The sequence below is a fragment of the Anser brachyrhynchus genome (assembly GCF_964034855.1).
Source record: "Anser brachyrhynchus genome assembly, chromosome: 4".
In the NCBI taxonomy this organism is placed as follows: Eukaryota; Metazoa; Chordata; class Aves; order Anseriformes; family Anatidae; genus Anser; species Anser brachyrhynchus.
The window spans coordinates 69,286,196-69,314,140 of NC_137698.1; the positions used below are offsets into that span (position 1 = coordinate 69,286,196).

Below are 27,945 nucleotides of genomic sequence, written 5' to 3' on the forward strand. Positions count from 1 at the left end.
ACCTCACAGGGCATTGGGAACTTGAGACTTCATGAGAATGAAGAACATTGGAGGCTGCAGATATTTGTGTCTTTCCACCTGAAGTTTTCGGTCATGAGCAGCCCAAGAAGCATGCATACAGGGAACACACTTTGGGAACAGATCTGGGGAAAGAGAGTTCAGATGTGTTAACATCCATAATCCTTTACACAGTGCTGGGCGAGCTGGGAAGGACCCCAAAGGCACCAAGGAGGGAGGACAGCCCTTCCCAGCACACGTTCATGCCTAACTCTTTAACTCTCTCCTTTAGAGAATCCAGCTGCACAGGGCTTCCAGCATGAAAATAACAGAAATGGGTACAAAATCAGCAGCACAGAACTTAGGACTCTCCAGCAAGTGCAGCCTATTTTATTTACTCATGTACATCGGTGCCGCAATCCCGGGTGCTCAGGCAGTTTACAGGAATTGCAGCGTGACCTCGGGACTCGACTAACCAGAGACGGAGGCAGAGCACCACACGACGACCCACGGGTCAGGCAGACCAGCCCGCCGAGCTGCTCTCCTCTGCCTTCTCAAACCGCTTCGTCTGTGACTCATCATTTCCAGCATACTGCAGGAAACTTTCCCTAAAGGGAGAAAACAGTTGTGTGTGGACAGAGAAGATATCATAACATCAACAAGAGAAGCAGTGATGTGGAAACAGTCCCTGCCACTCTCAGGATAAAGTCCCTAATGTTAAATTTCAGAATTCTTTTAGTACCTGTTTCAGTTGAGGCTCCATAAAACACTGAGAATATATATATATATATATATATATATATATATATATCATCAGTGTTTATGTTATAGAGGAATATTTATGTTATAAATAGAGGAATAAATTATGTTACAAATAGAGGAAATCTGAAAATAGGAAATAGAGGAAAGACCTGGTGTTGGAGCAATGTTATTTGGCAGCTTCAAAGCATGGGGCCTGTATTGCAGCTCGTTCCACCAGTGAAACTGCAGCTAGAGTCTGGTTCTTGTTTTCTAAGAAAATTCCATTTTCCTTTTAAAGAAAGGCATGTCCTGATTCTTAAATTCACTGCACATAATATTGAACATTTCCTGTGGAGCACACATAATCCAAATGCATTTAGAGCCAGCTTCTGCTACTGCTGAAGTCAATGAAAGGTTTCAAAGAAAGACTGGGAAGTCTTTATCATGTTTGCAGGCTGTAATTCTTCTGTATCAAAGGCTAAAATCCCTCAGTTTCGGCAGTCATTTTCCCTTTATATTAACATCATCATGGGAAAATGAAAAGGCAAATAAACACACAATAAATGAGCAGAAAGAGACAGAAATGCTTGCTGCAGGGGGTATATCACATACTGATTATGCTGCCTCATACATTTGTCTTTTCCTCACTTCCCACATCGCAATGGCTTTTATTTCTTCACATTTAGCAATAATTAGTAAAAGCCCAGACTGAGCCCAGACTCTGAACTACTTAGTAATAATGAAGCAATGTTAACAACCGTCCTTAATCACTCGATACTAACAAAAACTAAATTGAGTCAGGCACCAGCATTAAATAATAAAATTGCAATTTTTTTCATCAAGGAGTTCGCTAGACGTAAATGGAGAAGACAAGTTCAAACATACCTGCATCCATTTACATTCACACCTGTGTATCAGGTACTGAGCTGACTGGGGGAGGAATGTCCCATGGCTGAAGGTTCATCGGTGTGCTCTGTTTTTACAACCTTGCTGTCACTGCTGGACAGGATTACCTTTATCTCTGTGGCTTGAGATCATTCCCATCACCTGCTTTTGGGAGTATTTACCAAAATGTGGCTGTCCTTCTTAATGACTATCCTAATCACCAAAACAGAGGTTAATGCTCCTAGGTTCCAAGGCTAGTGATTTTCTAAAGATTTTAAAATAAGACAAGATGGGAATCCTGGTGCAGGGGACACAGGTCAAAGCTGTCTCAAGAAACAGAGTAACCTCAACCTGATCGCTGACATCCAAAACCAGGGTCTTCACTGCTGGGCAAGAAGTGAGCCTCCACCTCCTCTTCTCTGTTCTGGAGTGGAGCCCAGAGAAAAGCCATTGCTCTCCTTCGCTGAGGCCACGTGCAATGCAAGAAAGCTGAAATCATTTTGTTTGTTTGCTTACTTCAGAAAAAAAAAAAAAAGCTTTGGCTCAAACCAAGCTGGAAAGTGCCCCAGACTGATGAGCTATTCATACGGACCTTAAATAGCGTAGCACCTGAAAGGCACCACTTTCCACATGGGCAAACTGCAACCACAAACACCCCTAGGTGTCACGTCTCCTCTCCTCTCCCTGGGAGCTTCAGGAATCTGTGGGAGGGGAAGGAAGGGGGAATGTTGAATCTACATGGTTTTGGCTTTTCATGTTTCATCCTCTCCTGCAGCAGGCTTTGCTGTTAATATTTGCAGCCATTCATAACCTCAGGCACACTGTAAGAGAGCAAACCAATCCCTTCCCAAACTATCCCCCCCTCTCCAAGCAGCAGCAAAGCTGGTAAAAGTGAAGCTGCAAAAGTCTGTTTTTTGGGCATCTGGGATCCAGCAAACACGGATTTGGAGCTGCTGCACTGTAGCAGATCCTGCTGGGATTGAAAGATACGCCTTCACCCAAATGTTTACTCCTCCTCAGCCCTCTCACCTCCCACGCTCCTCCAGCGCCTCTCCTGGCTTCCCTCACCCATGAGCTCACAGCTCTGGGGTTCTCTGCACCGTTTTCCCTTTTCTCTCCAGGGACTGAATCTGTTCTCAGATCTATCGTGTTTATTTTTCATGTCAGTCCCTCACCACCCTCATTCCCCACCCCAACACACTGGCTGTGGATCTCCCATTCCAGACTGTGACCTCCCCAGCAGCCTCCACCACCTCCCCAGCACCCAGCAGGTAGAGCAAACATCTTCTGTACATGTGTTACCTGGTCTTCCTCTCACCATTGCCTTGTGCAGGGCTTGAGTCTCTCCTTTGGAGGCTCTGCAGACCTTTGTGCTGCCGTCATGACTCCCCATGGAGACACATCTGTCCCTGGACTCTGGGATTATCTCCCTGTGGTCCTCTGCCTTGCATCTCACCATCCTTGGCGTGTTTTTGTTAAATGTCACACTTCACCAAGCCCCACATCCTGCTGCTTACCTGCCCCTTCCAGCCCTTTATCTCATTGGTATCCCTCAGAAGTCACCTCTTTGGTCTTGCTTTCCACCAGCAGTGCAGTCCCTCCCCAGCCACATGGTTGCTGTGCTTGTCTCCCTTCCCCAGCCCAACCTGGCCAGCTCATCGCCTGCTCACATCAGGAGCAGGCATACAACCCTCACGTAGCACCCAGCAGGCCACAGCCTTCCCAGCGGCAGCGAGCACCCCTGGGTGCTACTAAGCAGTATGTAAACGCAATCCTGTGAGCACCACCTTCTGTTTCACTATTTTTCCCTTTGGAACACCTGGCTTTGCATTGGTAGGATGTGGTATCAGACAATATCCTGCTTGTGATTTTTCTCTTTTCAACTGGCCGCCTTTCTGTTTACTGATTTTGTAATGGCCTCAAGCTTTCTACTCTGTGAAATCACATTTCAGCCACTGCAACTGCAGCTATGTATTACGAGAGCCCTGCCTTTACTTGCAGCTGTACTTATGAATGTTTCTTTCATGCATCCAAAAAACATTAGTTCTGATCTGAAAAATCAAGTCATATAAAAGTAGCTGAGCTTGAGCTTCAAAAAGGAAACCAGGCTGGAATTTTATACCCTTAATCACACAAATCTGTGAGTGATTTAAGACTTTACTACAAGCCACAATATGCAGAACCTTCATTGACACAACCCAGACGTGAATCCAGTTGCAAAAACTAACCAATATTTTAGAAGTCCATTTCAAGATGATACTTGGATCTGTTAATGCAGCCAGATGCCACAGCATATCTGAAATACTATGCCTGCAACCAGTCTGGGATGTGTTTGCATGAAGACACTGTTCCTCCTACTGTTTGAGTAAGAGTGGAAAGTAGGGACTTTTTGATATAAACCTTTACTGATAACCCTGGCTGAAACAGCAGGTCCATATAGAGAGGCGTATGATTTTTTTTTAGCCGTGTACTCACAGCAAACTGACAAGAAGAGGTGTAGAGGCACCCACCTTCCACTGATGCCAACCCATTTAGGTAACTTCAGCACAGGCTGATTTGCAATTGTTAGGCATGTACATTTTTAGCTGTGCTCAAATTCCTGCTCTTCCACCCACTTTCTTCATTAGCATATTAGACGCCCCCATGGCGTACTTTAAAATGGTCTATAAGTCAGGCATGTGTGAGGGAAGGTGGCTCCACTTCTGCAGCTGAAGGCAGCTGAAATATTCCCTCTCGAGGCTGGAGAGAGCACTGAGGGGTGAGGGACAGCCCCACAGGAAGGAGGCAAGCTCTGCAGCTTGCCTCAGCATCAGGGCTATTGCCTACGGCAGGATGGGGAGCAGAGGTCAACAAGAGCACTTTACTTATTCTGATTGCAGCCCTAATAATAGCCTGTATGGAAACCTACACACATACATCCATATATATTTTCCATATTTTTTCCATATATATATGTATGGAAACCAGACGCCTTATTAAGCATTCACTTTGTGCTTTGCAGGTAGCTCACGCGCCAAGCGTTGCAAGGGTTGGAGTGCCAGGCAACATCCTTTGGAGAGCCTCTGACTGTGCCTTTTGAGTACAGTGACCAGGCAAGGCCATGCAACGAGGTGTCCTCTGCTAAAGCCACGCACAGGGAGCACACCCATCATTCAGTGTCACTGTGGCAGCTGCCTAGGGCCAGCATGGATGCTGCAGTGTCACCATAAGGATGCTCGCTTTGGATTTATTAATCTGTATTTTCAACCTGCTAATTTAGCATAGTGTTTGCCTGGGTTTTCCCTGGGGTTTTTACATTACAAATCTTGTGGCAAACCTCTATGGGGATGTCCTCAGAAGGTATTTCTAATGATGATTTCAGTGACAAATTGCCATCTCTTTCCCCATCTGTCGTGAATGCCCCTTTTCTCCTTTTCTCTTCCTGCCTCCTCCTCACATCGCCTTTCTCCCCACCTGAGCTCTTGTACCTACATGGAAACACGACCCATGTCTCTCAGTGCCATAGATCCCAGTGCATTTCGGAGAGCTAGTAACATAATGGAAAGGTGGGGAGGGACATGGTTGCCCCTCAGCCAGGGCTCCCCTCTCACTGACTACTAAAAGCCCCCCTACTCATGGCCTCTCCTTCCACTGTATGACCTCCCTCTGCCATCACCTGTCCCCAGACTCCTTCTTTTGGAGACTGCAGCATAGTTGCTCATTGCCAGAGGGAGTGGCTGAGGCCAAAGGCCTGTGGGTTCAAACCCATCTACACTGGTGGTAGAAAATCCTGTTGAGGTCCACCAGCCCTCAAGAGGTCAGCAGAGGCAGAAGATGCCCCAGGGCTTCACATTGCAGAAAGCCCTGAAGGTACATTAACTTTCTTTGTTTTCATGTTTCCCCCTCATCATCTCCTACTGGTCACTCTCGCTGTTTGTTTTGTGACCAAAGCAATAGGGATTCTGTCCCTGAAAAAGCCTAAAGGACCCTTTTTCTGCACTCCCCCAAAAAAGGCAGGGACAAGCATACAAGGAGGAGATTTGGGGTCCCTACCAGTGAGCAGCCCTCTCTCTGATACACAACGCCTGACTTCAGAAATGATTTGTGTACCACTCACTGTCTCACGGCTTGCCCCAAGAATAGGTCTAGGCTACAGATTGCACGATGTGGCCAATATTCCTGCTGTGTTTCCTTCTCTCTCTTTTTTTCCCCTCATTTCCCTGTAACTCCAGTGCCACTCCTTGTAATTGCTGCAGAAATGTAATTGCTGCTCTGTGTAATTGCTGCAGAAACAATCTGAGCTGTCATTGACTTACATTGTTCACACATCAGGAGAAACTGGCAGATCAGATTCACCCCACCTAACTTCAAGGGACCTGCTGCATATGTATCTACATCTAAGGCAGGGATTGAGGTTCCAATGGAGACCTAGAAAATAGAGAAGAATGAAATTTAAGGTACAGATCACACATCCAAATGTATGTTTCAACTCCTTCGTTATATCCACAGACAAGATGAACTGCACCTCTATCGAATACATAAAGTAACACCTGTGTTCAGGGCACAAAGGCAGCTTTAGAGTAGACACCTAAAGTTAGGCAAGAAGATCCCAGACAGTGTCTCCTAGGAGGGAAATCATGACTTTCAGATCAGCTCTGTTATGCCTATTTTGAATTTAAGTGGACTTACCTTTGCTCTCACAAGGGCCAGTCCTGTTAGTTACGGAGTTGCATAGCGAGGAATAATTATGTCTTATGCCAAGTCCTTTCACCCTCTGCACTGGTGCGGCCTCACTTAAGTACTGTGTGCAGCTGTGGGTGCCACAGTGTAAGAAGGATATAAAACTACTAGAGAGTGTCCAAAGGAGACTAGAGACTGTCCAAAGGAGACTCAGTTACAAAGATAGTGCAGGGTCTGGAGGGGGAGGTGTATGAGGAGCAGCTGAGGGCCCTTGGTTTGTTCAGCCCAGAGCAGAGCAGGCCGAGGGGAGGCCTCATGGCGGCCTGCAGCTCCCTCACGAGGGGAGCGGAGGGGCAGGCGCTGAGCTCTGCTCTCTGGGGACAGCGACAGGACCCGAGGGAACGGCATGGAGCTGGGACAGGGGAGGGTCAGGCTGGGTGTTAGGGAAAGGTTCTTCGTCAAACAGACAAGATGCAATGGGAGAATCGGCATTCTGCAGGAAACTGGCATGGTGTCAGTCTTGTGAGGGCTGGTTTGGCCATCAGGCACCTTCCAACAAGAAGATTGGCACCTGTGTTTTTCTGCCTTCACCCCCTCGCCAGGGAGCACAGTTGTGGCATGCATTGTGCTGGATTTTCTAACACACACATGCACGCATTTTACTCAATGCTCCAATTAGCAAGGACAAGATCAAAGATATGTGCCCACCACCAACAATTATCTCCTGGTTGCAAATAAGTTTCAGCTAACTGCTTTACATACAGAGGGCTGATCTCAGCCAGGCATTGCTTCATCCTAATTGTAGGACTGGCTCTGGAAACTTTAAAATTGTGGAAGAGATGGAAGTTATGTGAATATCATTGGTAAGTGAGTTTATGTCATTCATAAAGTAGCAAATATGGTTACTGAAAGGGATTCTTGTGCAAGTCTATAAATGAGGGAGAATAGTAATTAAAGGGTAGTTTCCCCTTAACATGGGTTCATCTTTTCAGGAAAGACTCAAATCATTAAGACCCCAGTTCTCTCTCACAGGACAGGGGACAGACATTAGCTTCATTTTTGTGCAGTGATTTAAGTTTTCTCCACTCCAAGGGGATTAACTTAAATTAGATCTACTTCTAGCTGGCCTTTCATTTCTTTGCCAGCCTGCTCCAAAACTGAGGCTTGAGCTAAGTTATACACTGTTTTGAGACCATGAGCAGAGATGCAAGCAGAGAGATACAGGTCAGTGTGTCCTGGCAAAGCAGTCACAAAGTATTTAAGAATACCTGGTGCAGGCTATAGGTGCTTGGAGTTGCTCTTGTGTCTTTACAGCTGTGCGTACATGCAGGGGAGGGATTCAGCATCATTACTGGAAAGTGGAAACTGGTACCAGATTGTCATGCAGATAACACAGTGTTGGCATGGAATTTGAAGAATTACTTTTCATCCCATCCCCATCAGTCATTATTTTCTGCTGTTAGTACTCAAATTGCTGCACAGACCCTTGCTCTGGCAGAGTGTTCAAAGCACAAATGACAAGGGCGGTGAATGAGATGGGAACCATTTAAGGACTGTCACATCACTGATTAACATCAGTGTACATAAACACTGACCCTCTGAGCCCCAGGTTGTTCCACGCTTGATCACTGGTAGATTAATCATATATTGCAGCTAGGCAGAGCAGTTTTGATGCATATGTCCATGTAGAAACTGCACAGATGGACAACCCCAGGTCTATGCTAAAGAACAGCCAGAGGGGGATTACACTGTACCTGGAAAACATGCAGCCACAGCCATACCTTAGGATTGCAATTCCTTTGTCTTGCTAGAATAGAGCAAAAGGAATTAATTAAAGGCTAAAAATCTAACCCACTATTATTAAATTCCTGAAGATGAGTTATTTTTAAGGTATATAAATATTTGGAAGGAATTCTTAAAAACTCTCTTTTAAAGGAATATTTTTATGTAAGCCAGGTTTAAGGAGACTTCTTTGCAAGTTCTAATAAAGTGCAGTCTGCTTCCAGGTTGTCTTATACTTTCATTAAAGCTGTGATGTACGTAAGTGCTAGGTCCAAATGGCAGGAGGTCCCATCAGCTGGGCTGTGGGGACAAGAGCTCACTGTGCATGGCTGCCAGTGCCTGGCTCAGTCACACTCCACCACAACCAGTGTTGAGGACAAAATGCCAACTTTCTAAAATGCATCAACTTAAGTTAAAGTACAGTATTCATTATAATGTAGATTTTTTTCCTTGTGAATAACTGAAAAAAAAAAACAACTCACTTTTTTTTTCCCCTGCATTGAAATTAGATGTCAACAAACCACTATCAGTTTCAGTGGTATAAATTATTTATTTAGTAATACACAATTAACATTTCAGATATTTGACACACTCAAGATCCTATAAACACATCATTGTGCGGTACAGATCTCTCAATACTTTGGAAAGACAAGGCATGAGAAATTAATTCAATGTGCATTTTCATATTAGAAATCCATTATAGAGAAGTTTAAAGTCACAACCACAAATAAAACAAGAACACAAATCAAAATCTGTACAACACAATATTTAGACTATTCAACAGAATGATCGCTTAGGATGAAAAAATATAAACAATTTTCTTTCCTTATCTTCCACACAAGCAATTTGGAAAGCACGTTCATTCATGTGTAACACATTGTATTTGCTAACATTTTGAGTAATGCAGGCAAGATTTGCAGACACCTGATCATCCAGCACTTCCCAGCAGATAAATGGTCTTCTGAAAAATATCAAGAGGGACCTGGCAAAAAATAACGGTGGGTCTACAGCAGGGAAATATTTTAGTAAGATTAATGAAAGTTTTTTCCTGTGTTTTAATTGGCATTGGGTTATGGTTCACAAATCCACCAGTTGTTCAGTACCCTGCTACCACAATGCTAAACTTGGGATGCTATTCCAAGAGCACAGGCAGAGGAGTATTTGGATGTGCCACTTGTTTTTGCTGCAGGGCAAACACCCACACCAGCCACAGAGAAGCCCTGTTGTCACAATGGCTTGTAACGTTCTCACAGAGCTTGGAAATCTGCCTGGTGATACAGAAAATACGGCCGTTTCTAAACCCAGCACAATGAGCTGCGGTGGGGAATGAGGAGTGGCTTGGACTTGCAACAGTTTTGGCTTCTCACACTTATTGAAAAGGTCCTGCCGTTGGGCTGGGGCCTTTCTCTAGCAGAGCCTTTGGAAACTTTTCAAAATCTTTGAGAACTGGTGAAAAGATGCCTTAGGCTGTTTCATTGCAGATGCTGCAGCATGCTACCACACACTAGTCTGGTCTCCCAGCCACAGATGACCTTAAGAGAGATGATTTTTAATGACAATATTCACTAGCAATACCGTGTCAGAGATGGTATGGGCAGAAACAACCCTGCTGAGAAACAACTACAGTCAAGGATTTCAGTTTTGTAGTGAAAATCAGCTACTTCCAAAAAGGCAAAATTGGCTCACCATTATCTCTGTGCCAATGAAACAAGGAGGCTGCTGGCTGAACCACTGTCTTTTGGCAGTTTTCTGTCAAGAAAGTAAATTCCAACACAAGACGAGGAGAAATCAAACAATGCACGTGACAGCAAAGGCAAGAAAAAGAGTCCAAAACTTTCAGGAGGGGAAGTAGTGCAAGAAGGACCCAGCATCCTTGAAAGACACTAAATAGACCCCAGAAGGGCATGAGAAAGTGCATGGTGCAGTCAGGTATTGGCTCCTTCCCACGGAGCAGTAAATCTCTTGCAAAGTCCCTTTGCAAATCCTGTTTATGTGCCTTCATAAAACAGCGGTTATTTGTCATGCAGTCCCCAAAAGCTAAATTGCGCAGCGGTTTATTTTGCATGTCTGTTATATCACAAATCTGTTGACAAGGCACGCTGCTAGAGTAATCCTGAGGGGAAAGTCCCTTTTCAAGTTTGCCTATATGTGTATTTTCTATTCTTCACAGAGCTTTTAAAACAATAAACAAGAAGACTGACAATGTTGTGGAGCCTGTGAGGCTGCAACCACTACAATATGAAGCTCAGATGCCATGACAACGAGTGAAATACAAGAGAACTGGTATACTAAATAAAATTTAGAAAGCTATAGGATTTTCTAAGTGTTTTGTTTTGTTTTGTTTTTATCACTGGCATTACTATTTTTTACAGTTTGAGGCTATAGGTCAGTGGATCTCCCTCATCCAAATAAAAGGATGGGAACATCAAATTCCTCTTTTATGTGTCAGTGTGGCCTTAAGAGGAACTCACTTTATAAGTGGAGTTTCAACAAGGGAAAACTGGGAAAAGTAAAAGAAAAATAAAGACACGTAAAGCCTGATTATCTTTAAGAACTAACTGGCAAGATAAAGGATTACACTGTCAAAGAGTGCTTCAAATGGGCTGCTTTTTTACTTGCAAGTAGATTTCATTAGTAGTGGAAACCACAGGATAATGAGGTAACTTAAAGTCATATTATAATGCTGAAGTCACACAGTAATTAAAATCGGACAACATCCTTAGCAAAACTGGGGAAAACATCAGCCAGAGGTAGGCTCTCCACATTTGTTTTTGTTAACTCCATGATCTGTGGCAACTGATTCCAGCAGGTTTGGTTTTTCTTTTCTGCCAGATACTGAAAAGGAGAGCTAATATTATTATTTCTAAGTCCAAGTAGTGAACTTCCGCGAGTCTTACCTAAGAAGTCATTGTTTTAAACAATATGTCAATAGCTGGCATAACAGTGCAGAGCAGGGAGGAATGTTTTTCCCATGTTCCCTTGTTTACAGGATTTCCAGGCATTGTGCCAGGATTTTTCCCTATGTTAAAGAAAATTCCGTTCTTCCACATCCTTCATTTTCCTGCACACAGCCTGACTCTCCTTTGAATCCTTGATATAGTCAGACCCAGTTTGCTGCACTCAGTATTTAAAAACAGGTTTTTTTTTGTTTGCCTTCTTTTTCCTCAGCTTATCAGCTTTCAGAAAGAAAACAGACCAAATTTCAGTTATCTGGAGTTTTCTTGGATCCCATGCATTTTGTCTGTTTAGAAACCCCCAGTAGGTCTCTTTCAACTGCTTGCTAGTGCAGCCCTTGCAACCTTCCCACCTCTTCAGTGTCCTTTGGAAAGGGTCTTCACCATTCTCATTACTGGGGTGAAGAACCACCTCTTTGAACTGAACCTTCTACCAGCGTCACCTGATGGCCCCTAACTCTTGTCTTAGAAGAGAGTGAACAGTCTGTCCCTATCCACCCTTTCCATAGCACTCAAGGTTTTTAGGACATCATTATACTTCCCCTCAGCTGTCTCTTTTTCCAGTTAAAGAACTGTATATTGCTCACCAAACACCACTTAGGCACACTTCCACAATGTAAGATGGTTTCATCTAAAACACTGATCAAGGATTTATATAGACAGTAATTATTGTGTTTGAGTTTCAAGCTTTTACCTGTTTGAGGTCAGGATTTGATTATCCAAAACACACAAAAAGTGCAAAATGGGTCACAGGTCACTGAGCCCTCTCTTGAGTTTTACTGGTGTGATGTTGGTCTTGATTAGAACAAAGCTACTAATTTGCTGGAAGATAGGATAAATGTGGCCATTTATCTGTGCAAAGAAATAGCTTATCACAAGCAATTCTTAGCAAAATGTTACCAAAACAATAAGAAGAAGCAAACATGGGAAAACCACTTAAAAATACAGAGATGTTTTAAACATTTTCTCATAATCACTGTGCTATCACTGCTTTGTTGTGTCCTGCATAGATGATATACAGTATGATACGAAGCAACCTACCCTATAGATCAAAAGGAGCAAACAGTAGGAAGCTTTCCCCTTTTATCCCTTTATTCCCCCTTTATCCCCAGTCCAGGTACACGCTGAGTGCTTGCAAAGCCAACCCGCACACACTGCGCTATGGCTCTGCTTCAGCAGCTCAGTTCATCACGGTGTGCGATCCAGTTGCATCGGTTTCCAAGCCTGTTCACCCACTCCTACCTCTGATTTCAGTTGCTGCCAGCTGTGTTTCCCTGGCACGGATACCTGGCCGCAGTGGGATCTGGGCTCAGACAACCAGCTCATTTTATTCACTGCCATGAGAAAAAAATACTCAGCTACCAACTAGCACTGACAGCCTCAAAAATGCTATTGTGAATTCCCCTAATGTCCAACATTGTTGCACCACTGTGATTTTAGCATGGCTCTCAAATGGGTTTTAATCTTGAAAGTTTTTAAAATACCAGCTATTCTTACAGCACATATCCTCATTCAGTCACGCACTGTGTTGAGACTAATATTAATGTTTCCCTCAATAATAGGAGTAGAATCACTTAATCGTGAAAAAGAATTAAAGTTGTAAAGCTAATGGGTGCTATGTCCTTTTATATCACTGGAGTATGTAATGTATAACTCTTAAGCTTTAGGAACCACACCTTACTGTTGTAAAATTCTATGTAGCTCCTTCTCGTTTTACAAAAAGATATGAGTTTAAGAAACTGAGTAACACTCTCCAGTATTTTCTGGTGTTCTAAAACTTCACAGTTCTTGGTAGGTTTTAGTAAGAAGGAGCAAAGAAAAAGAAGTTGATGAATAATCACAGCTTTAGACTTCCTGCCTGTGCAGCTCTGCCACCTGGGAGCTATGCAATATGACTTTTTGAGTCCCAAAGCAATTTCAAAGCAGTGAACCACCAGAAGGTCTCAATATATATACTTGGTATTGTTTCAAAGAGCTGAACAGAGAGCCAGCACTCTGTGTACACTTTTGCTTGTCCAGACTCATAACCTCTTCTGAAGAAATGAAAAATGAGGAAAAGGAGAATGCGGCAAAGCAACATGTTCAGTAGTACCTTTTCTTCCTCAAAACTCTGCCCAAGGCTAGAGGATGAAGTGAAAGTAGCATCAACGACAAGAAGAACAAGTGGCAATTAACTGCTTACTGAAGGAGCGGTAACAAAAATCCACCTTCCCCCAAAGCCAAGACACCAAGAGCAGCGCTCAGTAGGGACCTGGATGGCTCTCCCACCGCTGTGTAAATAGCACATACATTTCTGCTACGGAAACATCGCCAGTGTTGGCAATGGGAGCAGCTATTATTCCCAGAACAGGATTTTTTTTTTTCTTCTCACTGCTTGTGTAACAAAGGTTTTATTGCATAAAAGCCATGTAATCCATTAGATAAAAGTGAATTTCAATTTCACCTGGACCTCATCCCAAATGTTATGAGCCAGATAAGAAGATATTAATAAAATAATCATAACCTTTTTTCAACAGTAACTGATTTTACTTATACTTCAGAAGTCTACCAACACATAGGGAATCCTGCAGACCAGGAAAAGCATTAGAAGATTAAAATTAAGTCATCTTAAATAAAGAAATTGGATAGGGGAACTTAAAGTGAGTTTGTCTTTATTAAAGACAAGAAGGGTAGGGGTGGAAATCATCATTTTAATTGCACTGTGCAACAGAATCATGACAGGGAAAATGATATATAAACAGTAAGAGAACAAAAGCAAATAGTTCAATACTTTCATCGAAATACTTCTTTTTTCATTCTACAGGTTCTAACTCATATCAGAACAGACTGTCTGGCAGGCTTGTTGAAGGCAACAGGTACTGAAAACAACTTAAAACTCGCAGAAACATGTCCCTAAGGCATATTTCCATTGCTGCCAATGCCAGGTAAAAATACCAGAACTCTTAATTAAAAACAGAGATTTAAACAAAAGTAGCTTTATACTGATTCTCAGTGCCCTTATTCTTCTCACTCTTTACAGCAATCAGAGAGGGAAGGTCTGATGTCCGATAAACTCCAGTCCTCATCCTCCCTTGGCAAGATCTCAGTTCCGAGACATAACCTTCAAAGCTGAGGTTCCCTTCGGACTCATCGCAGGAGCGTGTGCCGGTGTCTTCCAGCTTGACTCCATCCACATCAATTATCCTGTTCACGGGCAACTCCTTGCCGGGGTTGTCTCTCACGCCAGGAGGATTAACACTTCTGCTGGTCTTTGCTTTGAGAGACGTTTGCTCACAAGAGTTTCCTGAAGTTCCCTGTGAATCAGTTTTCTTTTTGTGGTTTGCACCTGATAGAAGAATTAGAAACAAACAGACTAACTAAACAAAAAGCACAAAACAGAAGAGTTAGCTATCTTCTGGTTCCTAGCATTTTCCGTGCTGTGACCTCCTCTGAGGTGCTAAAGGTAGGTCATCAACTGGGACATTCCTCCACCCCATCCAGGAGACTGCCGGAGGTACCCAGCAGGTAACTTAACAGTAGGCCTCAAAGGTACATATAGTGTCAATATAGATCTGTCTTACTTTAGCATTATTCAGAATTTAAATAAATAAATAAACTTCCATTAAAAATAACTACTTAGCATAAATTTGTACACCTTTAGAATGAAAACTCACATCAGCAAACCCAAACGTGAAGCAGGAGGATACAGAACTCCCAGTGGGGCAGAACAGGAGATGTTCTTTGATTTGAAATGGCCTCCAACACCATATCCCTGCTGAGATATTGTTTAACTTAGCTAGAGATTAGTCTTTCTCCAACAGACTTAGGCTGATCTAAAGTCTCAGTTTGCTGTGCTGAAATGCAATCTAGCAGTTATGGGGGACAGCTCACAGGACAGGAAGAAAAGAAATAGCATAGTTTGCTGAAGAGCTTAAGCATTAAAAAAAAAAAAAAATGTTATGTGTGATGTTTTAACCTTGAAGTTTCTTTTTGGTACAGCATTCCTAAAATCACCACTGTTAGGATTTGGGCCTACTGTCCAGAACCAACCATGCCAAGCCATTACTGTCCCAAGTCTTCCTCATTCCCAGCACTGGCTGCCTCACAGACTGTGCAGTGTCAAGTAGAAGCCCCTAGAAATAGACACATTGGGCTTGATATTCGAAGACTTGCATCAACTACAAGATATGTAATTAAACAAAAACATCTGTCAGTGTGCTTTGCCTCATACAAAATATATGACTTTCATTAGTAAAAACAGGAGCAGTTCTTTTCAGAACTGGGATGGGAAGTTGAGGTTAACCCTAGACTAAAACCTTCGGCTCCAAAAAAAAAGTCAGTTTTATTTTAGATATGACAATGCAGTCCACTAGGCCCTTGTTAAACTAATTGCAGATACGTCTGTTCTGGCTGTTTCAACAAGCAACAAGAAGGGAATGACAAAAGAACTGCTTCACGATTCACACCATGACTACCAACATGAGTAGCTGAGACATCCCTGTCATAATGATGGAAAGGGGGCAAAATTTGCAGGGAGAGATAATTTTTACTCTTTACTACTTTCAATAGACCAGTTGCTATCCAAGAGAAAAATAGAAAATCTTTCAAGATAAAGGCAGACATGAAAAAGGGCTTCCATTGCAATTTAATTTCTTTTTTTCCATGTGTAACAGCTGGTCTTTTAAAACATACCGTCTTATCCAACATGCCTTACCTAACACATTTTAAAATGTCTGACCAGCACATTTAGCCACACAGCCCCTATGAGAATTGCGTGGTTAAATCACATAGCTGGCTTGGAAATCTTTTGTGTTTGTTCCATAAAGTAGTCTGTACTCTGCTCTTTGTAAGAAAAATAATTAATTAATAATACAATCATCATAACCAAGAACTTTTCAATACGGAGAAGGGGAAAAATGCAAATGAAAGGACAATAAAGCAATTTCATACTGTTTCAATCAAGTCTCTCTAGGGCCTTCTCAACGGCTAAAGCTTTTATTTAATGAAAATAAGTCAAATTCTAAGTAACACAATGTTATTTCACTGCTTTTGCTATAGCGCAGCCCCGCAAGTAATAATGTGGATATTCCACATCAGAAGTACTTGCCTTTTTTTCACAACTAGAGGAGTTAGATCAAACTCCAAACAAATCAGCCAAGCAGTAGCAGAAAGAAGGCAAAAAGCTTTCTCAGCCCTGCTAGCCCAGCACGACTACCAAATTACAGCTAACATTTAATGGGCCTATATTACACCTCATGTTTACATCTTCATACTGCAAACAGAACATCAGCTTAATTTTAAGTGCTGTTTGCATGGCTGTGGTGTAAAATGCTATTCTTTTATTCTAAAATGTTTATTTTACATGACTGTATTGAATGGTACTCCTGATCTTTTTAATCTACTCTTCTATGCCCTTTGAGGACATCTCTGATTCTCCTTTCATGTTGGTTTAAAAGAGGCACTCGTTTCTAAAAAGCTGTACTAACGATGAATCACAACAAATAGTTGGCATTGACAGAGCATGAATCATCCGGTAGTCTTATTATTAAGAGTACGTCCTTCTACTAAATGTAATGCAGAGCAAAAACTTTGATGGTGGCGTCAGGTATCATAGCTCTGTCGCTCTGAACTACACTGAAATAGTCTCCACAGACACAAGACAGTCCACATTAACAGGGTTCAACGAAAAAACGTCTCCGGAAACTCCTGCTGAGGAAGTATTACTCTACGGAAGGCGTAAGTATGACTGTATTTATTTGGTGTCTTAGTCTTTCTACAGCTGCAGATAAGACACACCATTGAAGTCTTGGATTATGGTGTCACCGAGTCACCACATGGAGCAACTGGGCTTTCAAGTAGTCTGTTAGGAACGAAGCAAAAATCAGGTCAATGTTATCTCTCAGGCTTCACAGGAGAAGCCCATCTGAAGAGGAATAAACCCATACTATGGGCAGTTTTTTCTATTAATGGCCTTACCAGAAGCAATCCCTCTGAAGAATCTAACAAATTACTACTAGAGGCAGGACAGGAACGCAGAAGGCCTTATCTGAAATACCAGTTCAAAAGAACAAGGAATTGCTAAGGGATAATATTGTGAAGGTGGTCGCTCTTTTCCTGGCAGGGTAGAAAAGATCTTGGCTCATCTGTGCTAAACTGGAAGGTGATTTCAAGAGTAGTGTTACACTGAAAAAGGATTTTAATGTGATTTTTTCCACATGTTTCAAAACAAAAGATTTACAAAGGAAGTAAGGCTATTCAGCACAAATAGAGATTCCCCAAAGTAGCATGTGTTAAAATGTATCCCTCAAGTTTCAAAACAGACTCAAGATCTGCATGTACTTGGTGGAGCTTTGTAACAAGGCTCAAATGATGCTTGCAACACTTCTGTGCTGGTCTCCTCATAGTCTTGTTTTGAGTAGCAAATGCCTGAGAAAACTCAGCTACACAGGGTTATATCTCTGCAGAGCAGAGGGCTTGCACAGATAAAATTTCCCTTCGCTTTTTATTCTTGCACTGAAGTGATGAAAACTTCCATGGTTCTCACTGCAGGTTGCTTTCCCTTGCGCAAAGCACATCAGAAATGGTATTTTATTTTCCTGAATATCATTTCTCAAGCACCCTACCTAACTTCAGAAGGGAAAGGAAGCCAGTTCTCACAGCAGTGCTTGCACAGACTGCTCTCCAGAGACTGGAGTAGCACAATCCCGTCTATGGGTAATCCTCAGCTCCCTCGCTAAGCACTCCATGCAGCTGTAAGGGAATCGTCTCATGCATCTGATCCTGTTAATATGTTCCAGCTGGTCTGCAGATTGGACAATGTGCTTGTCTTCTTCAGCCTTTAAGCTTAAGCTGGAGATCTGCTATTTCACAGATCCACAGGTAAATGAGTGCTTAGAAGGCTGTACATACATTTTTCTGCAGTTTTCAAAGGGTTAATGATTGGGCAGCATTTGGGCTGGTCTCCTGATTTCCTTTACAAATATTACTCTTTTCCTGACACTTAGATTTTGTGTATTTTCTCAAGCTCTCTGATTTTAACATTATGATTATGGAAAATCTTCCTCTGTCTTAATAGACAAAGGGAATTTTTGCTCTTCTGTATAAAATATTCTTCAAGATCTAGGTTAGATATAAGCAAGATATTGGAGGACATTATCTTCCAAGTAGTTTAAGACCAACAGAGTGTTTGGTCAAATTCCAGGCAAAGACGAGTTCAGAAGACCAGAAATTTCAGGAACAGCATTAACTGTCACATGTAGATAGGATCAAACAGCCATAACTGCAACGGAGATGCTTGGGATTTATAGGTCCACCCACATCTTCCAATGGATGCAATGCAAATACTGATAATACTGATTTACTGAAATCTTATTATCCTATAACTCTGCTGATTTCTATACCATTGATCCCAGGCATTCAACTTCTAACAGAGAGAGGATCAGATTTTCAGTTAAATATAATGAGCTCCAGTTTAATGATTTTATGATGACTTACAACAGATAAGAATCTGTTTCAAGTCTTACATAATATTTACATTCTAATTCTCATGAAAAGAATCACCAAAGTTTTCAGGAACAATTATTGGAACCGGTTATCTACCACCACCAAATGTAATCAGTCATTTTCAAATGACCAATCTGAATTCATAGACTCAGGTGTGTTCTTTAATGTGGGAGACTGTTGTGAAATGGCACTCCAAGATGTTAGGCTTCCCAGACATGGATTTGTTTAAGAGGTTGATCAATGACTTGCACACTTGGTCATGTACTGTTAGTTTCTTAAGTGATTCATGCTTCAGAAAGGAAAAGGATACTTCATGTTTAAGATTTAGGAAATTTTTAAAAGGAATTTAACCTGCAGAATTCTTTCTTTCACCTCTAAACTGGCATAACCCTGATGAAAAAGAGGATTTAACGAAATGATCCTAACTACAGTTTACGCTTAATCTTTCCAAAGGAAATTTGACTTAATATTTCACTTGCGTGATAAAACACCAACTGTGTCATAAGCCTGGTGCCTTGAAATCTCACTCCCAAACTATGATGGCATCGAACTAGGAAATGGATTACCCTACAAAGGGGCAATCATCTGCATTATCAGCGTATTTACTTGTGTCGTGGGCAGTTCTGGAACACTTCTGCAGCATCAAGTTTAGATACCTGGGACGGACAGAAGTTCTTCCCTTGCTCTCATCTCAGAAGAACTCTCAAGACCAAAGCACGAGATGTTATTTGGAAAGCCAAAATCTGAATATGACAAAGAAGAGGGAGCTGGTAGGACTGCTGCTGCTCACGTGCACTAATTACGTGTTCACGAGGGTTGTGCCTAATTAAGAAAGGACACAAAGCACCCAGTGCTCCTGGGGGCAGTGGCCTCTTACATGGCTATGGCAGCAGTGGTAGGGAACAGCATCGCTTAAAAGCCAGGGGCAGTACGAGAAGAAATAAAAAGAAAAGCCCTGAATTTCAATCCAGACTGACCTACACGCCCTCAATAACTGGGCAAAGTGCTTAACCTTGCTGTTCCTCCTCTCTTAAAGCTGACATAATTGTCACAGCATGCTTTCCAAGCGAGACATGACAAAACATCTCTGCCCTAGTCTACAGATATTTGTCCCTCAGTTTGATCTTCCAGCGCTTATTGGTAACACTCGCTTTGTTTTTCCATCAGAACTTTTTAACAGTAGGTTTAATTATTGCTGAGGGTAATGCTATCCGTAGGAAATAGTGGATTGAACTACTTGAATCAGTTTTAATTTAATCTGCCATTATGTTATTCTTCAATTAAATTCTAAAATGTGGTTTAGCAGGGCTACCAGTTAGATTTAACGAATAATTACCAAACTCATTTTGCTCTCCAAATGTTAAGTCGTGCTTTTGAATAGATCTGATTTTAGCCTGGGTGCATTCGTTTCAAAGAGAAGTTGCAATTTCTCTAATGCTTTATCCAACCAGTGAAATAATTTGTTAATTCCCTCTACAACGTGTCTTGCTGTTTGACTGAAATAAGCTTGCCTTTCAAATAATTATCCCTCAAGTCCTTCCTTGCTTCCTGGTTGTCTACCCTTAACATAGCTCTCCTTCTCCTTTGTTTATTATTGATCTGTAATGTAGTACATGTAATTCTCCCTTTTAATCATACTCTGATTAAAAGGGGATTAACAGATTCTGGCCTTAACATTCCTGGATCCCTGAGTACTTCTTTATATTGTTCCAAAATCCAATTATCTTCTATAAAATTACACATAACCAATAAGGATATAATTAACTGCCGGACAACAGCCTTTGCTAGTAATCATGATTTACACTAATTTTACATCTTTTAACTAGAATCCCTTCCATTTCTTTTATTTATTTATGTTTTCACTTATGTGCTTATTTACATAGGAAACATCACTGGATTGTCTCTAAAATATGCTACCATGAATTAAGGGGTTATGCAAAATATAAGTTATATAAAGTATTAAAGAATTTATTACAAAAATAAGCTTATTTTGCATCCTTCTTGAAGATATATGTGCGAGTTTTTAATCTCTTTAACTATCCCAAAGTTGACTGCACTTGGAATTCATTACCCTTGAAGCTGAAAAGTTTAGTAGACAAAAAGTCAAAGTCACAGAAATACAGCTGCTATCATCTGATCGCTGTTCCCTGGCTACAGTGTCCTGCACCCTTTCTGTGAATAATAAAGAGCAGTTGGGATTTTATTTTATTTTTTGTCATTGGGAACAATAGCCAGCCCCAGGCTCTGAAAGCCCACACAGCATTTTATTTCTGTGCAGGCACTCAAAGAGAAAAATCCTAGCACTAGCACTAACTATCCTGCTTCTCAGAGTTCTTTCCAATAAGAAAGGAAGCAAGTTTATTTTGAGGATAATGCTGCTATTTCAGAAACAAGCAGCATCTTCAGAACAAATTAAGTAACTGTTTATATAGTCTAAATTCATGCTTTTCTTACATACCCATATTATTACCTTACACATCCAAGTATTATTCCAAACAGAGTTCACCATGTTTTTGTTTTCCCTAGCTGGTTCTCTCTCTTAACCAATGACATTATGTACGTACAAAAGGGATTTCTGAATAAACTCTATATTCAATTGAATTGCTCCACCCAGTCTATATATCTACTCAAAAAAATACTTCCTCATTTGGTAGACAATAATTCCATGGACTAAAATTTCATCCTAAGTATATTTCTCATATTACATTAAAAAAAAAATATTTTTTTAATAACAGAGAGAACACCACCGATGGAATGAAATCTATAATCGATGTGTCCTAATTATTGCAAGTTATCCTATTTAAAGATAAAATGATACTTCCTGAAAAAGCCCAATTGCTGCTGAGAAGAAATGCCCACCTAGGAGCATTCCACAACCAGAGAGTAGGAGAGTCCACAACCAGAGCAAACAAATTGCTGGCCCCATGGAATACCACCGAATATACAACCCAGCGCAAGGCTCTGGCCCCTGAGGGGACCGAAGGATTAAAAAACTGCCCCTTCCCACGACACCTATTTTTCACACGGATAGTGAACGTGCCTAACCACCAGGGAAAAACTTATGGATATGGAGGGCAACAAAGTACCTAGATTATCCCATGCAATTTAAAAATTAATAAATCCAAAGAGATAAAATCAGTAATTTAGCACTTTCAAAAACGAATGCACTGCTTCAAGCCAATTACACCACACAATAATTATTTCTTCCACAGCTGGATACCACCAGCATTATATGTAGAAGCATGAAGTTAGTTTTTCAGAATTAACTTTCCAATCCAGAAAGCCCCAAATTTTATAGTGGGAAATTTGCCAGAACTAGTAAGCTCGTATGAAAGTCAAGAAATTTTCTCTTGCTGAGTAACACAACTAGAATCAGTAATGATTCTTGTGTTGCAAACTGATTTGATAATGTGTACCTTATAGCTAAATATTACTTCAGTAATATTTGTTTCACTTACTTAACGTTAAGTTTAACGTTAACGTTGTGTTTGCAAAATTATTCTCAGAAGTTCTAAGCACTGCAAACCTCGTTTTGCTGGTTTTCACCATTTATTTTGCCTTCTAGATCTTCAAATGAAAACACCTCAAGGGTTCCCCCTTACAGGGAAATATTTAGAAATTGACCTGGCTTTGCTCCATCAGCCTGAGGTCAGCAAATTGCCCGCCTACAAGATTACACACAAGGGGCTGCTTTGTACGGCCAGTCTTCATCACCCTGACGCCCTCCCCGCATATATAAACCCAAGAGATAAAAGCTCAACATATAGTGTAAGCATGCACACCCTTTGCTGTTACAATCAATTTGAAACCAACTTTATAGACAACTTCAAATTATGTGGTCATTGTTTTACATTTTCTCCCAAGATTTCAATTTAATAAAGCAATTAAAAACGCGCTTTCTACCAATAGGACATTATGAACGGAGAACCATTAAAGCACTTAAAAAAGCAACCATTATTAATGATTTAGTCCGTTTAAAAATTGATCATTGACTGGAGATAGTCTCCAGCATTTTTTATTGTAATTGCTGAACGTCATTTAATAGTCCTTCCATGCAATCTCCATGAAATCATGAAAATAGAAAACTTTCAATAAAGTCAGGGTTGTTTTTTTTGTAGATCACAGTTCCCGTAAAACGGTAGTGTACTGCGAGAACAGTATAAAATAGACGTAGTGTATGCATCAAGTTTGTAAGAAGGAAGAAAGGCATTTTACATTATTTTTTTTTACTTCTAAGAAAGAATTTGTTACAAAATTAAGAGAAACGAAGAATTTCATTTTGCAAAATTATTTCGAGCACTTAAAGCTCTCTTATAGGTGACTATGACAGAAAAAATAAAACAATCACCAGAGAAAGTAGAGTAGACCAGTTGGAAAACATGAAAATTCAAATCTGTAAATGAAATTCTGAAATAATTCAACATACAGGATATTAGTTATTTAGTGTGTAAAAGGCTGAATGATTTTAAAAGGGGAACTGCAACAGGACATGAAGTGCTTCATTTTATTTCATGGAGGCCCACAGCTATGTGGGAAAATTTTAGAAAAAATGTCATTTTCAGTGCCCAGAACACAAAGGAGGCCTAGGTAACAGCACTGCAAGCTTCTTGCTGTTTTTTTTTTTGGTTGGTTGGTTTTGTTTTTTTGTTGTTGTTGTTTTGTTTTGTTTTTTAATTTGGCTTCACAGTACTGTTATATAGGACCTATCTCTAAGAATAAAAAGAGTAGATCAGTCTCCAGCACCCATCCAACCCTTCACTTCTTAAGCAGAGCCTACCAAATCAAGATGTTGTTATATTGGTTACTCTACATCAAATGAACTGAGATCACCAGCTCATTTATCAAAGACAAGGGATGAATTGCTTGAGCTTAAAATAAGAAGAAAAGTGATGAATATAAAGTTTAGCCCAAGAGCCCAAAGACAGAAGAGACTCTCCTTTCAGGAGTTCCTGTTTTTGACTCATTTAAAAGAAATCTCCTGTCTTAACTGCCTTCTGGTACACATGTAAATGCTATGGATTTAACATGTGACCTACTGGCACTCAAGACAGCATTTACCTTTGATATTTAGATTATTAACAAATATTATGGTTGCCAACTTTGTCTCATGGTAATTGCTAGTTCATATCAATTAAACTGTTTTTTATTAGAAGACAATTTTGATCATAATTCTTAATCCCAGGACTAAGAGAACTGCTTTTCAATAACGAAGAAAATCAAAGCTTAAAACCAGTTTGCATAACTAGGTCTAGAATTTATTACTCCTGAGAGAACAAAGATACAAAATACATGTGAAAACTACACAAAGATTTCTACAAAGTAAAAAGTAGAAAGCGGGAAAAGGGAAAGCTACAGTTCAGTGGTTACACAGAAATGTATGGCATGCATTAAAATACTGTAAATTCATGAAGTTTTCTTTTTTTAAGTGCAAATGGTTTTTTAACAGTTCTCACTGAAAGCTATGCAAATTGATACCTACGTTGTACACTTGTCACATTATCAGAAAGACACCAACACATATCTATGCATATACACATCAATACGTCTGAAGTACATTTTGTGGTTTTGTATTTGTAGGCACTGGTTACAAGTCTGTTCAATACTCAGTTTCAGAAATTAAGTAGTAGCGCTTATAGAACATTTCTCAAATACTACTAACAAAGGGATTTCTTTCTCAAATACCAAGAGAATGAAATAATTTGCATTGCCATTTATAAGCATCCAACAATCAAAGAAGTATTTACAAATCGTCAACCATACAGATAAAGAACAGTATCAAATACTCTGTGTAAAAAGATAAATAATTAAAATGTATATTCCCACATCACAAAGAAATGTGATCATACAAATTATGGCACCATATGTTTGTGAAACATCAAAAATAAATGTAGAACATAGATACCTCTTCTTATATTTTACATTAAAATGCACAGTACAATGACTGTAAAATGTCAATGTCACAACACCCATCATCTTCAAACTCTAGTTTCTGGTAATAGCAATTATTATTAGAGTCCGTGTTTATAAAGAAATGTCATACTTTAGCCTTGGGCTAATATTGCTCTGTGGTATTGCTAGACCATGAAACTCGCATCCTAAAAAAAGTTACATATTTTCTTTAAAATGATCTAATAGAAAGAGCTAATTCACATGTGGCTGTTGTGGGGTCAAGTGTGATAGATGCAGTCTATTTCTCTGGGTAGCAAACTATGGGTTAAAAAACTTTTAAATTTTTATATTTAGTCACAAATATCTATTAGAGTTTTTTTTTTTTAATTAAGGTTTATCCACTTTGAATTTAAATTATAAACAGTCCTGCAATTTTCAACGCATAATTAGGGTTCCTGCTAAAGCATTTAAACTTCTATACCCTAATCATGCATCTCATTATGACAAATGGATCAGAAAATCTGGAATGCAGTGGTGTTATGCAACTCAAAATGCCAATATTCTGTTTTCTACTCCCAGACTAAAGAATGATATAATTATAGCATATGGATGTATTTTAAAGGTTTGTCTGCACGTGTCCAGTTTTGACCACATGCAAAATCCAAATAAATGCATGTTTTTAAAGGCAACCAGAAATATTACAGTTAGCACAGACTAAGGCAATGAAAATCTTTATTTTGTAAAAAATAATAATAATTGAAAAAAAAAAACTTAAGGTGCAGAGAAAATTGTCTTGCTTGCTTTAATGGGTGCCAAATACTGATTAGCAGTGCCAAGGAAAAGTAGTTTTACATAAAAGGAAAGACTATTAAAATCTAGAAATACCTGAATTGGATCTTTGATATCCAGATTTTTCCTGATTACCTGCAAAAGGAGTTGGGGGTGGATAGTTGGCTTCTGTGAGTTTACTGATGTCTGACGGTGGTGTTGGTGGCGGCGGTGGTAGCAAAGTGCTGTTAGGGCTACTAATATCTCCTTCAGCCACAAGAGTCAAGTCTGCCACATTCTCATCATCTACCATCTGTATGCCTTCAGCTTGTAACTCTCTTGACTGCCTTTTCCATATTGTTGCACTGTTTTCGTGTGCATGTGGAATTGGAGACAACGTAGTATTAAAAGGAACACTGAAAGTCTTCTGACTGTGGAGTGCTGTCAAAGCAGATTTATGTTTATTTTCTGAGTAACCCATTTTCTTTACTGAATTTTCATTATAGTTTTGTACGGACTCCTGTTTTCCACTTGGTGATGTACATCCGTCCTTGCCATCATTTTTTGAAACTCGCTTGTTGAGGCCTTTAGGACCTGCTGGTGTAGATGAGGACGGTTCTGGTCCGGTGGGTGGTAAACGAAGAAAATCAGGAAGAATAAGGTCTTCTTTCCTTAGCAGTCCACGTTGGTCATCTGCTCTGTTACTTTGAGCTTTGGATATGAGTTCAAAAAATTCTATTGGGGAAAAACCCAAAATTGACAAGTTTTTGTCAGAAAGTGCAATGCCATTAAAACGTAAATTTTCAGCATATTTATTTTCCATGAAGATCTTCAATTCTTTCAATGCTGCCTTGAAATAAGATCCCATGTTAATTAGGAACTTTTTCAATTGCAGCAATGTTCACTAACATCACTATAATTAAGACCATCAGGATTGCTATTGTAAGAGTTTTGCAGTTTGGAACAGCTGCAATTCACTGAGCCTTGAACACATCTTCTATTTTTATTTCCTATTTTATGCATTTAATAAATCTGTACATATACAAGATTTTTTTAATTCTTTATACAAAGCAAGGCTCTGGTCTTACTAACAATGGGTGCACACTTTATATTCTAGATGGTTTTTACCCATCTTAACTCAAAAATAGCCATACCATTTGAAAATTCATAGATTCAAAATGTTGCAAACTTCCTTGTTAATATTGATTTCTTCTCAGTTTAGTAATATTTTATCACAGTTTAAATTCAATTCACGGTGTAGTTTTAATCCAGTATATTATCATCACAGGGCATGATCAGATGATGATTCAAGTAACCCCATTTTACTCTGAACTGCAATGAATCAGTAGCATATAGATAGTCGATAGCCATCAAAAGAGCCATTAGTAAGAGTGATGGGGAAGGTTTTTTTAATGGAGTTTTTAACACAATTAGAAGTGATTTTCTGATCACGTCCTCAATGATGTCCAATGGTTTAATATGCTTCTATATATAAATAATACCCAGAGTAAATCACCATTGTTCTAGAAAGCCTCAAAACTTGGCAACAAGAAACTTATCAGTCATAAGCCAAGAATTATACCACTCCTCAAAAAAGAAGCATTGCAACAATAGACAAACTCTTTGGTAGCAATGATAAAAATATAAAAATATGTAACTCTTAATATAGGGTCTCTGCATGTCCTAATTTTACAAGAAAAAAGCACTGAGACTATAGAATATTAAAGATGCTTAGAAACGCCATCTCCAACAGATGAATTAAAATCAATAGTTTCAACCCAGCTTATAAATAGTTTGAAGCGAGAGCCATTACAAAAAAGCACAGAACATTATTATCAGTGTTAACCTAGCATAATATAAAGTCATACACTTGCATTTGTATGACCTCATTTATAATCTTCTAATCATATTTGGCAGGCTTTGCAATGTATTTGTAAAAATGACTTCTTAAACATGCTTTGTCAAATGCCATATAATCTGAATGTAGCCAAGATGGAAGCTTCAAAATGCTTCTTATTGCCAAAGTTTTGCAAAATGGCGGTATGCATAATAAAACATGCAACATTTCTGAAATGTGTCATACAAAAACGTTCTTTTCTGAAATTTCAAACTTCATAGAACAGGGTTGTTTTTTTGTTGGTTTTTTTTTCATTAAAAAAACAGTCTACAACACTCAGTAAGTATTTTCCGAACTTAGACAAATTTCACAAAATTCAAAATAAAATGTGAAAGCCTCGAATTCTGAAGTTTTCAAATTATGTTAATGTTTTACTCAGCCCTAGGAAGAAAAATGAAAATATTAAAATATGGAAAACAATTTAACAAAATAGTAAGCAAAAGAATATAATTTAAAACGCACTAACATTTTGTAATAACACATCAACAAACATCTATTTTGCAATAAAAGTTTTAGTCACAGCATTTTTTTTCATTCCAGTCAGTGGACAATTATTCATAGACGAACATTCATGTGCTCTATAACTGTGCATAACCAGGCTTTGGATATGCATATTAGTTAATATCAGCAATAAATTTTAATCTGTGGGTATATTCTCTTTATTCTTTTTTTTTTTTTTTTTTGGTCTGGGGAAATTAATGCCCTAGGATAGAGTGGTGGTATATCAAGATTTCTACTTCTACATCATTTTTATTCTTCTGTCTCCCAAAGACAACTTTCTACAAGAAAGTAAATTCTCTTATTTGTTCATTTTTGGTACTATCATCAGAACTCTATAAAGATTTAACTGTAAGTAAAAATGGGACTCAGAATACACAAGATGACCAATAA

The 27,945-nt window shown here is 39.7% G+C and overlaps 1 protein-coding gene and 1 long non-coding RNA gene across 6 annotated transcripts in view; both read right to left on the minus strand.

Annotated features, from left to right (window-relative positions):
• Positions 1 to 372: 372 nt before the first annotated feature.
• Positions 373 to 3,796, minus strand: LOC308194560. Of its 2 annotated transcripts, none has more exons than XR_013950668.1 (3): positions 2,926 to 3,796; positions 1,624 to 2,324; positions 373 to 605 (listed from the first exon to the last, which is right to left on the minus strand). It is a non-coding gene; the product is annotated as an uncharacterized lncRNA (long non-coding RNA). The 2 variants fall into 2 exon arrangements; XR_013950669.1 differs by having other exon boundaries at positions 1,624 to 2,112; positions 2,216 to 3,796.
• Positions 3,797 to 12,583: 8,787 nt separating this feature from the next.
• RGS12 (regulator of G protein signaling 12) overlaps positions 12,584 to 27,945 on the minus strand; it is an 86,266-nt gene continuing 70,904 nt past the window's right edge. The window contains exons 17-18 of one of the 4 annotated variants that reach the window (XM_080590570.1): positions 25,314 to 25,892; positions 12,584 to 14,343 (exon numbers count right to left, since the gene is read on the minus strand). In XM_080590570.1, the coding sequence (XP_080446696.1) occupies positions 13,979 to 14,343; positions 25,314 to 25,892 (944 nt within the window). In that variant the 3' untranslated portion in view covers positions 12,584 to 13,978. Of the gene's footprint in view, positions 14,344 to 23,733; positions 27,436 to 27,945 lie in introns of those variants that run through there. The other 3 variants (XM_080590569.1, XM_080590572.1, XM_080590571.1) reach the window with 3 other exon arrangements.